At 39.1% G+C, this 13,730-nt stretch overlaps 1 protein-coding gene across 7 annotated transcripts in view; it reads left to right on the top strand.

Moving 5' to 3' along the window:
- Window positions 1-6,437, top strand: part of LOC135208818 (innexin inx2-like) — a 175,607-nt gene extending 169,170 nt beyond the window's left edge. For 3 of the 7 annotated variants that reach the window (XM_064241361.1, XM_064241360.1, XM_064241363.1), the window contains exons 2-3: window positions 3,494-3,683; window positions 4,039-6,437. In XM_064241361.1, coding sequence (XP_064097431.1) covers window positions 3,494-3,683; window positions 4,039-5,164 — 1,316 coding nt within the window. In that variant the 3' untranslated portion in view covers window positions 5,165-6,437. Of the gene's footprint in view, window positions 1-2,244; window positions 2,273-2,788; window positions 2,937-2,956; window positions 3,114-3,493; window positions 3,684-4,038 lie in introns of those variants that run through there. The other 4 variants (XM_064241362.1, XM_064241365.1, XM_064241364.1 and 1 more) reach the window with 4 other exon arrangements.
- The last annotated feature ends 7,293 nt before the right edge of the window (window positions 6,438-13,730 follow it).

Here is a 13,730-nt window from a genome sequence, read left to right as displayed (position 1 = left end):
GGAACCATTATTGCCTGTAGGACTTGTGGTGGCTGGCTGACTCACCAGCATCGCAAACGTTTTCGTCAAGCCTATAATGGCTTTGCGTTCTCGTTACTCTGCCTTTTAGTCAGCATGATGTTAGTATCGTGCTGCTGCATTTATCGTGTGATGAGTTATGCCAGTAGGATTTTATTTTTCTAAGTAAGAAACTTCACAGGATCTGAACCGATGGTATGTCCACGCATCTGTCATTCAAGTAGGATATAGTATTCTAGCCTTTATATCATTCATCATTAAAACATTCAGCTACTCTCTCTCTCTCTCTCTCTCTCTCTCCTCTCTCTCTCTCTCTCTCTCTCTGTGATAAAAGGATGTATTGTAAAAAAATATTTTGCTATTTCCCAGAAGACCGTGCTGGTAGGGTTTAAAAAAAGAATCAATGCAGATGGCCTAAATTGTCCTATAATTGGAATATCCGTTTACACCTGGAACTAGCATATTTTTTTTTGCGCAGGGTTTAACATATTGCATTGAACGCGTGTTGAAAATACCATAGGGCATGTTACAAATACAGTTTTCACTTTGTAAATGAAGTTTCTGAGTGATATCGGAATCAATGAATTTCTTTACAGGAGATAAACGTTATACTTTACACAATTGTATCCAACTGGAAAGAACTAAAAGAATTTTTTCTTTGCTAACGGTATATTGTAGGTATCCTGTAGGTTACAGAAGAAGACAATTCGTTACTTGGTACTTGATGCCTTGCGTTAATCGTACCCTAGGTATTTGGTGTAGAATCGCAAATTCTTGTTTCTTCACGGCTGTCCTTGCTGTTGTCAAAGGTTTACCCTTGCCCTTGCTTCCTGTTACTTGAAAAGCACATTGCCGTTTTAGTACCAGCCTCCGTATACCTACAGCAGCCACGATGGAAGTTTGGAACAGAGAATAGTAGGAAAAGGACGCGGGAAGAGTTTGGGAAGAACACGGTGCGGTTTAACAACTCTTGTGGAGCTAGTGACGTCATCGAGTGAGTCGATCTTATCATAGTGACGCACTCTGCGCGAGAGTATGATTCTTGGTCTAAAGATGTATGAGTGAAGTAGAGTTAAGTGCGTATGTTTCACCACTTTTATTCGACCGAGATTTAAATTACACACACACACACACACACACAACGTAAACGTATCATGGCATCGCACGATGCGTAAGTGTTCTGTATTTTATACGGATATCACCATCTGGTATGGTGATATGGTTCGCAGATATGATAGGGAAGGTGAAGGGAGATAAAAGGTTTTCCCTGATAACATTAGCTGGTGTTTCGCTTGACAATTAGTCTTCTCACTGGTTTGTTTCTAATACTGTGATCCTACTTATGTATAGCAGAGGTAACAACTTATTTCACTTTACCTAAGTATCCTCAAGTGTCGCTTTTCATTTGTCGTTTTAGAGGTATTTTTTATTTTTTTAAACCTTTATGAAATTTTTTCATAGTATAGCTATTTTGAGTGAAATAAGAAATTTTTAAAATTTGAGCATTGTGCTGTAAGAATTGTTCTAATGCATATGTGTAAATTTTTAAACAATTATTTTCATGTGTGTTTTATGCGTATTTTTTAGTGTCATGATAGCATATTGCGTTTTTATTTGGGACAAGAGTAGCATGCATCCATATGCTATCCAAGTTCCTTTATTGTAGGACTGCATCGTGACGAGGTTTGCCTGTACGTCAGCCGATTTGAAGTAACTGTTTATTGAATTGCAATGAGAATTGCTAGGAATTTTGCTCCCTGAAAGAAAGTCTGAATTGGAAAGCTCTTAGTACTTTGAGAGGGTTCTCTTTATCTATGAATTTATAAGAAGCGAAGTATTTTAAGTAGGCCACATTTCATAGGCTGTGCTTAAGGTATTCCAGAAACATTTTCAGCGATTTGAATGAACAGCGAATTGAGGGGTGTAAATAAATCGATACTTATTTGACAGTTCGTTGATGTATTATTGTGACATGGATTTCAGATAGGTATGTTTTTGGGAACTCTTCATTTAATCCCACTTATCTTGTACGAACAAGTTTTAAATTCGTAGTGCAGGACGAAAACGTATTCCTTCGACGTGTCATACGTTTTTTTTCGCAAAATCACTGGTTTCCGTTCAATTGTCAGATATATATTCAGTGCCTGCGCACTGTTATACATAGCAGATCGTTCTTTTGTTCAAGACGCTGACTGCGCATAGAAGCTGCTAAATTCGAAGTTATTATCGAAGTTATTACCAATGGGTTCAGCTGGTAAGTAGTAGTACTCTATTGCAAACTGGTCAAGAGAGTCCATCGTGAGGAGACTAGAGCACAGCTCGGCTGATAAAGATCGTGCTGCTTCTACAAGCTAAAGGATAAAAGTTGTGTGAAGTCTGCTGTAAAGAGATTCATTTTTGCTCTACCACTCGTCCCCTTATATTACCCTTATAAATAGACCTCGCTATCTTGAAGTAATGTGTTTCAAGATCGGCTCTCATTTACCCAAATCCTGCTCGTTGATTCACAAGGGGGTCCCTTAGCAATGGGTTTGCAAGAAGTCTTATGTAGCATTAATAAGTCTACTATCCCCAAGACGCAGTTGTAGTCATTAACGTTCAAATATTTTTTTGGTAAATCAGTATACGTTGGTATTAATATCCCTTGCATTCTTCTATCACAAATTAGTACTCTTACAACTTGTGACTAGCCGCCATTTTGCTGCCAAAAATACCCTGCCTTCATGTTTTATTCAAGAGGGAAACGTTGCTGCTTCTCGATTCACAACTTATTCTTCTGCAGTAGTCTTGTACTTGAAATAATAGTGACTGGCAACTCGACGCATTGATAAAAGGTTACTCCGGTGTAGTTACCATTAGTCCGTCGCGCACTCGTGAGAGCTGTAGTGTGCATTCGAACTCGGACAACGATTGAGTGAGTGAGTGTGACCGCTTTCATCTTCTCAAGTTTGAAACGTTGTGATGTGGTTGATGGTTATTACCCAGAGAATAATTATTAGATAGTACAGTCATGATTTGTTATGTGCAAGATATTTACTGACTAGCCCACTTTAAGCGTTCTGAATCTGATGCTTTGGTCTTCGAAGAAATTACTTGTGAGTTTGGTGTCTTATTATTTTTTGGCGCATCGCTCTCATTAAAGAAAAAAATCTTTCGAAGTAAAAATGGCAGATAATAGAGGGTTGGGGTTGGTGGCTTTGTTGCATCCAACTGTATAAACAATCATCGTGGCATCAATATTGTGTAAAGGGTATCTTGATAAACAAGACTGCACAATCTTTGACATTGTTGATCAGTTTACACTAAAGAGAATGTATTGCCTCTTTTGTTTCACGTTTAAAAAGTTTTTACATTCATTTTTCCACCAGGCCATTAGCACGCACATTTATGCCTGGATGGATGTCTTCGCGCATATTTTTGTTGCTAATGCATATTGTTTAGTATATTGGTGACTACAACTGATAATTTCTTTCAGGAGCGAGGATGCCTTCGGTAGGAGGGGGCAGCGTGGACATCCGCTCCATCTTGGCTAGTGTCCTTAATGTTATCAAGAGTAGAGCCAATCAAATCTGTGCCTCCACGTGCGATGGACTTATTCTTCGAATGCATTACAGATGGACGTTCTGCATGTTATTGGGAGGCTTCCTTACAGTATGGTACTCATGGTAAGTAGCCTCTATAAAAGGTTGATTAGTTTCATTTACTGTTAACTGTATTTTGAGAAAAGCAAAGTTCTCTTGAGATTTCTTGCTTGGCTTACCGAAATTGACGGTTAAAAATTCATACATTATTTATGGGAGTGTTTCCGGTCTAATGTCACTTTCGTTAATCACCGTCTTTGGTTATATAGAGAATGGCTTGGACAGTAAATTAGATATGATTTTCATTGAAATAAAGTGCAAGGTCAGTTAACATTCATGTTTCCATGTACTTTATTGTTTCCATGTACTTTATTGTTTCCAGCTAGTGTAGATAGTCCTGTCCTGTGCGGTTTTGTCTAAACTCCTATTGGTCTTTCAGGTACCACCGGGACGTGATCACTTGTGTGTCGCACTTCAACGCAGAGACTCAAGTTCGACTGGACTACATCAACGTCTGCCTCTCGTACCCTTACGTGGAAGATAACGGCTCTAGGCGATATCTACTTTTCTACAGATGGATATCTTGGTCTTTGCTGGTCTTGGCTGGGATTTATTATATCCCAAGGAAAGTTTCGAAAAATTTTGACAATGCAAGATGCAAGAAGCTCTTGGAAGATCTTGCAGCAAATGCCCACCGATACGACCAGGCTGAAAAGGAGTTGGTGGAAAGAGCAGCTAGATATATTTTGTTCAACCTCAAGACGCACAATGGACTTTACTGGAAGTTTCTTGCAGTCAATATTTTGTCCCTGGCAGTTGATATTTTTGCAATGCAATATCTGGATTTCATACTTCAAGGCAGGTTCCTTCAATACGGCTTCAAGGCCTACCCATTCGAAAGAGACCCTCAAACATTCTCAGACTACATGTCTCAGATGTTCCCTCCCTTTGCGTCCTGTGAGCTCTCTAATGAAAATCAGCTAGTGAACAAACGTATTGAGAAGTTTGGTTGCCATCTCACCATCATGGAGTTATATGAGAAACTATTCTTGGTACTGTGGCTCTGGCTGATTTTCCTCTCCTTCGTCACCTGCTGTTATATAGTGTTCTTGTTTTCGATGTGGTTACCATGTATGAGGACTTACCTTTTGAGATTTGCAAAGCCAATCCACTCTGAAAATAAAGCAAGGGAAGTTATTTTGAATGTCTCTAAAAACTGCAAAATTGGCGATGTTTACCTGTTGTACCGTCTCAAATCTCACTTGAGTCATGCAAGGTTTTACGAATTGATGTCAAGATTGTCTGACCCAAATCTTTTGAGCAAACAGATACAGCCAGCCATCCCACCTGGAGTAACACAAGATAAGGACAAGATGCCCCACAATAAGCAAGTGGATACACTCCGAAATCGCAGACCTAATGTACCTCAAGACCCTCCTATCAACCCCGATTATCTACATCAGTTGCTTACCAATCCTGAAATGATGGCCCGTCATCCACAGCAGCATCCCGAACAGCGGACGCCCCTCTTGAAGAAGGGAAACACAAGCATACTTATTGAATAATAGTGTTTAGAAATGAAGAAAATGAAACTCTTTACCGTTGCCATAAAACTAAACGTGCCTTGTGCACATAGCACAATTGTCATGGCAGCCTTTTGATATCTAATGTTTCCACAACAAAAGACATATAAGCCCTGTAAACCAGGGGGTCCAAGTACTGTTGAACACCAGTGCTCGTGGTGATTCCATATCGCCTCGTAAGCATATTAAACACAAGTTACAGTTTGCAAGTCGATGATAGTTTTCTAAAGCTATACTCCGTCTTCCCCACCGACGCACATTCTGTGGAACCTTCAGTAGGGACCAATATCTGTACAACTATTAGCATATCTTTCTGGAAGCCCTCTTGAGATTCCGGTATTTTCGCTAATTTTCCGTTTCCTTTCAACAGCCAAAGATGATGGAGAATCTTGAAGAGAAATGGTGATGGGCGCTGGAGGAGTCAAGAATTAAGGCTTTGGTCCCGATTTGGGATGTGAATTTGTTAATGTACAATGTTTTCTGTTATGTTGTAGGTTAGGTAATTTTATTTATTAAATGCTAATCTAGTTTGTCCTTCTTTGAGGTGCTGAATCTTAATAAAGATTTGAAGTTACAATGAAACGCAGGAGCATTGGTTTCAAGATTGCAATTTTATCGAAGCACAGGTGACATTAAAGGCATTCTGTAATGTAGGTCTAGTTTTATGGCCTAATGGAATGCAAATGGAAATCATTGAGTGATTTTTATTTCTGCAAGATTTTAAGTACTCAACTGGGTTTCAGAATCCTTTGTGCTGTAGTTAGAGATAAGTTTTTTGACAATTCCAGGAATGGTACATAAGATACTTTTTGTCTCATCAATACTGTTGTTTGTCCCGCTGCCAAATCGTGGTTATTAATCCTCACGGAGAAGCTTCATCTCCAATGAAACACAAATCTCTTCTTCTCTCTAGTGCCAATAGAGTGAGGATTGTAGTCTATTTTTATTGTATTTTATTGTTTAACTCATTTTTTTTTTCATTTTGATGTCTTACTGTAACATTTTTTATCATGGGACCAGGCTTTTTTAGTCCGTTCTTATATTTCTAGATATTGAATTGATTATGAAATTGTTTAAACTTTTAAGATGTATAGCTATATGCAACTGTGATAATTATTGTAGATTTAGGTGTTTTATTGGGTTCTTATATGATGTAAGTATTCTTTTATGAACAAAGAACCCATTTTTAACCAAAATGTCATGTTGAATTACACTTTGTATTCTTTTATACGGTAAATAAAAGTGAATGTAATTTCGCATGGTTTTTGTCAACAATTACGGGTATAAATTACTAGTTATGTATTGCTTGAATACTGTTTAATCAAACAATTGAAAGTTTGCAATGTTCTTTTATTCTAGTGTTTGAAAAATTTTAAGGTTTTGAACTTGCTTTGAATGTCGCCCATAAGAAAATATTTGTAAGTAATTACTGAACTGAAAATGAAAAAGTAGAGTTCTCCATAGAAAAAACTATTGGCGCCACATAAAATGAACACAAGGATGAAGTTATGAAGGAGAAGTCTCATTACTTAAAATGGCAGCAATTTTTTGCGGTATAATTGCAAGCGATCTCCTCAACTTAATGCAAAAGTCTTTGCAAGTAATAAATGCAGTAAGAAAGAAGGCAATTGTGATATAATTTCGTCTGATATAGGCGCTCGCATAACACCTAACGTAGTTAAGTATTGGATCCTCTTCAATTCATTTCTTTTGAGCAGAAACGGCTTTGCAGCCAGAGTAATCAAGGCAGTTAACTTTTCCAGAAGTAAGAGGCCCTTTTGACTTAATGAAATACATGTTTATTAGACGTGCAGCTAAATATTCAAGAAAAGATATTTGGAGCGACAAACTAACTTTTGTTATAACGTATTTTCCAAGAGATATAAGTATTTTCCAAGAAATATACTCAAAATTTAGTCTCAAGCATGACCTGAGAATTATACGTTCAAAATTCAGGGTTGGATGAGAGCGCCTCGCCCCGTGCGTTCATCACTGATCGAATGACAGCAAGTTTAAGGCTTCTGTACACTTCTGATAGGGACTGATATGTCTTATTTTTGGCCTAATAAGTTACTTTCATAATAAGTACAAAAGAAGCGACGAAGTGAAAAGCTCGCCCTGAAACAACTAGTTGGGTGTTGAAGGATTCTCATGTTCATCCTCCCGACTTATGACTAAGGTGATTGTTAAAATATCAGTTTAGAAACCATTGCTGTAAGTTTAATGCGAGGTTAACTTTCCTAGGTGACCTCAAGGATGCGTGACTTCACTGGGCCTATGAGGCACTTGTAGAAACTGCCTATTCCTAGGGGGTAACGAAACTGTGTGTCTGGATCCATCAACAAGCAAGTTATTATCTAACTCGCTGATGTCTTGAAAAATGAATATCATCGACAAAGTCTTAACCTAGAATATTGTTTAGGGGTGATGGTAATGCACCACAAACTCTCTTCACTGCATCAGCTACTACGATGTTGTCATTGAAACCAGCATCTTGAATCCTCTCCTGAAAGGTGCATTTGACAGTTTCTAGAATAATTGTTCCAGGGTAGTCATAAGTGATGTTGAATTGTAGTGTAAATGCAGTTTATGACTGCGTTAGACACTAAGGCCCTGTCCACACTAGCGGGCACTGCCATTTAGCCAGAACGATACGATTGTCTCGTAACACTGCTTCAGAAGTGAAAGAGAAATCATAAACTGCTAAGTGCCCGACGGGCATGCCTGCTAGTGTGGATAGGCCATAAGACCTCTCAATGGATAACATTGTGCTACATAAACTGGATACATTGTATTGAGACCTAAAGTTTCCATATTGTATACTGCCTTTACAGAGTAGCCAGTCATCCTTGCACATGAACGTACAGACCAAATTGCTTCAGAGCGTATGTGACAGTGTATTGTAGGTCTTAAGAGAAGACAACTAATCAATCGGACTTCATTGCTTGGTTCATGTGAGGCTGCACCAGTTGCCAGGGACAAAGACCATGTGTGTGGTGGCCGGGTGCGTAGCCATTACCTCCCAGGCAGGCAAGTCATAACGGTTTCCTTTGTACTATACACTGGACATGGAGTCATCACGGTGTGATCAGTAGAATGGCTGCACTTAACAAAATTAGTGGTATGCTTTTTGAGTACAACCCTGAGCCATTTTGTTTACATCTCTTTTTGTCGGTTGATTACTAGATTCAGTTGCTTTAGTTTTAAGCCCCTTCCACAAAGGGGGGGATGACACGACGGGAACTCGGATTTGCCTGTAATTCTCTCGCTTTTAAACAGTATTACCAGATCAAGCAGTCCAAGGCATGCAGTAGGCACAGGCAGACAAACCTATGACGTGACCCCACTCGTGATCACCATCCACCCACAAAATTGGTAACAGTTGTCTGCCCCGCCATGCATTGGCTCCTCATGTGGAAAGGGCTTTAGAGTACCAGTGGACTGCCACCTATGAGTCGCTCTTTGCTGGTATTGGGACATAGCTAGGGAAAAATTATTGTGCATGGTCAAACTAACAATTATTTCTTGTAGCTCTTGACATGGCACTTCAGTGCTGGGCTATGACCTCTCAATGTGCAAGTTGAACCTCCCTTAGTTATGTATGCCTTAATAGTGATTTCAGAAAAAAGGTACTTTATTGTGCAACTGCATGAGAATTGGCCATCTTCATCCCACAGTATTGCAGTGATTTCCATGTTCAACATTCTTAACTAACTGTCATTCACAGAATGGTCAGAATGGACAGTAGTAACATAAATAGTATGTAGCAGTATCACTACCACTGTGGACATGATTGAGCTGAACTAGTGTTTAGATAAGACAGGATCTCTCTGTTGATTTATTACGTAGAGCTGATCTTCCTTTGATTCCCAAGACAGCCCCAACAGTTTTATGTCATACATACATCTTAAAGGTATGTTTATGTCATTTATAATGACTTTGGTTTAGGAAACCCCACCAAGAGGGTTTCGGTTGATTTGTGGGGGTCTGCATAAAAGCAGTCCTTCTGTGAATGCATGAACAAGTCCTTGTGTTTGACCCAATTATGATGGATAGTTTGATTTAGCAAAAAAGGAGAACAGGCTGCTCCAAAGAATACTGCTATAGATCAGTAATTTCCACAAGCTGTTTATGTAGCTTACTCCACAGACTGTTCACACCAACGCGATGCAATGCATAGGTGCCAATTTTTAAAAAGGTTTTGGAAAGTGAACATGACGGCAGCACAGTTCAGTATGGAATTTCATAAGGATGTCACACAGTGTAGATGCAAGTTTTAGCATCAGCATTGAGACACTTATTTAAGGACTTGGCATGTTTATTCTTGTGGATACTTGCATTAGAGGATTCTCTGTAGAATGGGTGGTATAGTTGGGAATGATCTAAACTATCTATTAATATTCTCTATCTCAGTCATTAGAAACGAGGCTTAGGTAATCCCAAAGTTGTATCGTTTGTGTAGTTCCAGCTTCTTGGTGATGGGCTTCAATGACATCAGCCAGGTCATGGCTTTCCTGTAACCCAAAAGAGGCCATTTGAATGATGTAAACTATCTATTAATATTCTCTATCCCAGTCATTAGAAACGAGGCTTAGGTAATCCCAAAGTTGTATCGTTTGTGTAGTTCCAGCTTCTTGGTGATGGGCTTCAATGATATCAGCCAGGTCATGGCTTTCCTGTAACCCAAAAGAGGCCATTCTACTGTCTACAATAGTGATTCAATGCTGTACTGTCACCAATTTGTTTACACCAGTGTCATTCGGGACTTGTACCAAAGATATCCAACATCTATAGTGCGTTTACTTTTCTAAGATCGCTCTGGTGGGGCCAGGTAGAAAAAGCAGAGTTGTCATATCTATGGGTATGTAAGTCCCATTAAATGCTTCCTGCAGATATAATCCTCCTTAGGAGGATTCGCTTTAGACCTTGAGAGTCGAGGGAAAGGGTTTGCTTCTTCCCTGTTAACTTTTTTTTTTTCATTCCCGATTATATTTAGCTTTTCCTTCTTTCTATTTCTATAATTACAGATACGCTGAATGGTCTGTTGGCTCCGGTGTTTGGACTTGAGACTTAGATTCATAAGTCAATCGATCTATTATGCCCTTAGAAAAGACAACCGCTCATTCCTTCTTTTCATAACATTTTCATTAAAATCTTCCAAGTCAGTCACAGGACTCACTTTCCCTTTTTTTTTTGTAACACTAGAGATTCTACTATATTTTCCGCCTCTCTTGCTTCCTTGTCAAGTCTACGAATAGTCATTTCTGACACTTTTGTTGCTTCAGATGTTCTCTGGATAGCCTTCTAAACTTCAGTTACAGGACCTTCATGATGTTTTTATAAAAGGAAGTATTTCAGGAACTTATTGACTATTTCCTTGGCCTCAGGTGGTGGGTGAAGACGTTTACGGGAGTCACTTAGGCTGGGCTGTCCATACTTATCACAGTGGGTGATCGAGAGCGAGTATCCTTTAATGATATTGGCCATGACCTTTTAAATCCTCTTAAAAATCGTAGGTCCCTTAAACTCAGATCTGGCATCGCCGGGGAAAAAATATGCCATATCTTCATTTTCATTACTGAAACAGAGGTTTTAACAAAGAATATACGAAATAAGATATATTCAAAATATCTGATGCAAACAAAGAACCACATTTCAAGAAATTAGAACTATTTCAATAGACTCAATGAAGCTAATGATTACCATAGCAGGAAAATTGGCAACATATGATATCTGTGCAAGCCACACCACAGCGATCTTAGAAAAGAAAATGCACTATAGTAGGGTAATGACCGAGACTCAAAAAAGGGACTAGTATTTTAAGAGATACCCCTATGTGGAGGTACAACCATTTGATTTTGGTATCATTTTGTTCGTCTTGATGTCTACTTTCAGAAAATGTATGGTTTGGCGAGATAACTGGTGCACTCCATGGTTAATTAACCACCCTTTTTGCAGAAAAGCAAAAAAAAAAAAAAACTGGTTTTGTGTTCGGTTTTTGGTTAAATGAACAGCATAAACATAAAATATTCTTGATCATATGGTCTTTTTTTGGTAGCTTAGACATATGCCTACACATTTGAGTGGTCAAAGTTCATTGTACACTGCATTCATGGGGGACAAAATTTTGACCCTTTTTGCAATTTATTTCGAAATTATACCTATCATTTTGTTTTACATGATAACTACTATTTGGTATAGCTCTTATAAGTGATCTCATTTGAAAGGTGTGAATGTCTACTTTAAGGAAATATATATTTTGTTATGGCTAAAGTTGCAACCCATGGTGAGTTTAATTATTTTCTTTTTTTAAGACATAGTGGTACTGCTTTTGCCATGTTGGGCTCCTGTTCATTTCCTCCAATGAGAAAAGGAGACATGGATACCAACACTGAACCGCCCAAGAAGAGGAGTAAAAAGTGTAAAGAAACAAATAAACGCAAGGCAAGGCTAACAAACATTTCAGTTGGTGATGGATCCACGACTCATGATCGTGTCCTAGCAGCAGTATCAGAAAGATGTGATGAGGTCGTTCAAATGCGCGTGTTGGCATTCCCTGATTTATATGCATGTGATGCAAAATATCACAAGGTTTGTTACAGCATGTACATTTCTCACAGAAAATATATCAACTCAGCTTGAGAGCAGCACAACACTGCAAACATTTATGACAGTGCTTTGTTTTGTTTGAGCAGCGAGATCCGAAGTACAGTGCTTTCTAAATTGCAAGAGATTATCACATTATCCTCATTGCATGGAAGATTCTTAGAATTACTTAGTGAGCAGTCTGGTATCAGTCAAATGCCACAAAAGTTTTACGTATATCCATCATGGAAGTTGAAATAAAAACTTAAAAAAATGTTTGGTGATCATGTGCTGTGTATCTCACAAGAGGGGAGAACAGACCTTGTTTGCTCAAGCGCAGTCACTGTCGGTGATGCACTGAAAAAGTTTGCAGCACCGAGTGCCCACATCAATGATCAAGGAGGGTATGATTTCGGATGTTCTCAGAGTACTGAAGCAGTTCAAGTGAAGAGGATGAAGATACCATCCTACATAAAGCTGCTGGAATACTGTGAGATTCAGCCTCTGGTATAACTTTCAATTCAAGTCATTACATACCCAGTAAACATTTAAATGTCAAGCAATGCAAATTCTTTATTCCTGAAACATTGTACAAGTTTGTGTCATGGTGTAGATCAAAACAGTATTTTAACAAAGCTCTAGATTCTGACAATTATGGTGACATGAGGATGCTGGGGATATGTCATAGTATCATTTCTCTCTCTCGTAAAATCCACATTCCAATCACCCTCGGCCTTGGAGTCCAAATGTATCGGAAGTAAGGACCTCATAGAGATTCTAAGTTCACTAGGATTTTCTATCAACTATGATGAAGTGAGGAAGTTCACCACGTCAGTAGCTGTGAACCAACTTTCTTGTCCTTCTGATGTGTACATTCCACCAGGCATGTCAAAGATGGTTGATGAAAACCCTGGCGCGATTGTTGATGCTGCTATCGACAATTTTGATAGAAATGAAGAAACAGTTGATGGAAAGCTAACAACCCACTCAATGGTGGTTGTGTTGTACCAATGCTCACTTGTTGCTGAGGAGATATTCAACCCCTTGCATGAAACGGAAATCACTTGATTCAACCGACCATGCAGAGGACAACATTCAATGGTACAGAAAGCCACCTAAAAAGCCAAAATACACCATAGCATTCTCATCAGTGGACCAAGAGGAAAGAAATTAGTTCACTATCAAGCTTAGCATGACAGATTTGATTTGGGGTGTGACATGTGGCTGTGTAGATGAGGGCTAAAGGATCCCAAAATAGAGTGGCTTCAATTCGCTTGTAAGCACAGCTGTACTTCCTGCGGTTGCAATGCACCAGCCTCCGACTTCCCAACCATCTATACGATTTTGCTCATATTCATGCGAATAGCTGGGGCATTAGGACAGGGTCACATACTTGTAACTGCTGATCTAGCCAATACAGCAAAGCTCAACAGATTTCATGGAGCAAGCCAGAACCTCTATTTGGGAAAGTAACAATGCAATGGGGGTATGCACCTCATAATGGCATACATTGCCAGCATTGGCAAGTTATTTGGAGATGGCAGGCTTCTGAACATCCTTGTGTGCCCTGATGTTTATGCATTAGCAACAGCCAATAAAATGCTTCAAGGTAAACAGTATGCAAGTGGAATAAGAAGCATCCACTTAATTCGTGAAGTACTGTTGCACATGTATTTCACATCCACTGAAGTATTTGCCCAAAAGAATTATCAACCTTGGATGACTATACACTTCAAGGACTACATGAACTTGAGACAGCCCTTTCTTCGAGAGACCCTACCAACTGTGCTGCCATTTGCCAAGAACGAGAAGATACCCCACTCTGTACTACAAACATTAGCTCTGTTTCAGAAGTCTGGCTTTGAATACTCAGCAACTTTTGCATATTGGTATCAATTCTTAGACTGTGGAAATCTGCTTAAACTGTTCAAAGCTGAGAAAAGCCAATTTCTTGACGCACTTG

This window comes from Macrobrachium nipponense, chromosome 35 (genome assembly GCF_015104395.2).
Source record: "Macrobrachium nipponense isolate FS-2020 chromosome 35, ASM1510439v2, whole genome shotgun sequence".
NCBI lineage: Eukaryota > Metazoa > Arthropoda > Malacostraca > Decapoda > Palaemonidae > Macrobrachium > Macrobrachium nipponense.
The sequence above is the reverse complement of the archived record's forward strand: the minus strand, read 5'-3'. Positions and strand labels throughout refer to the sequence as shown.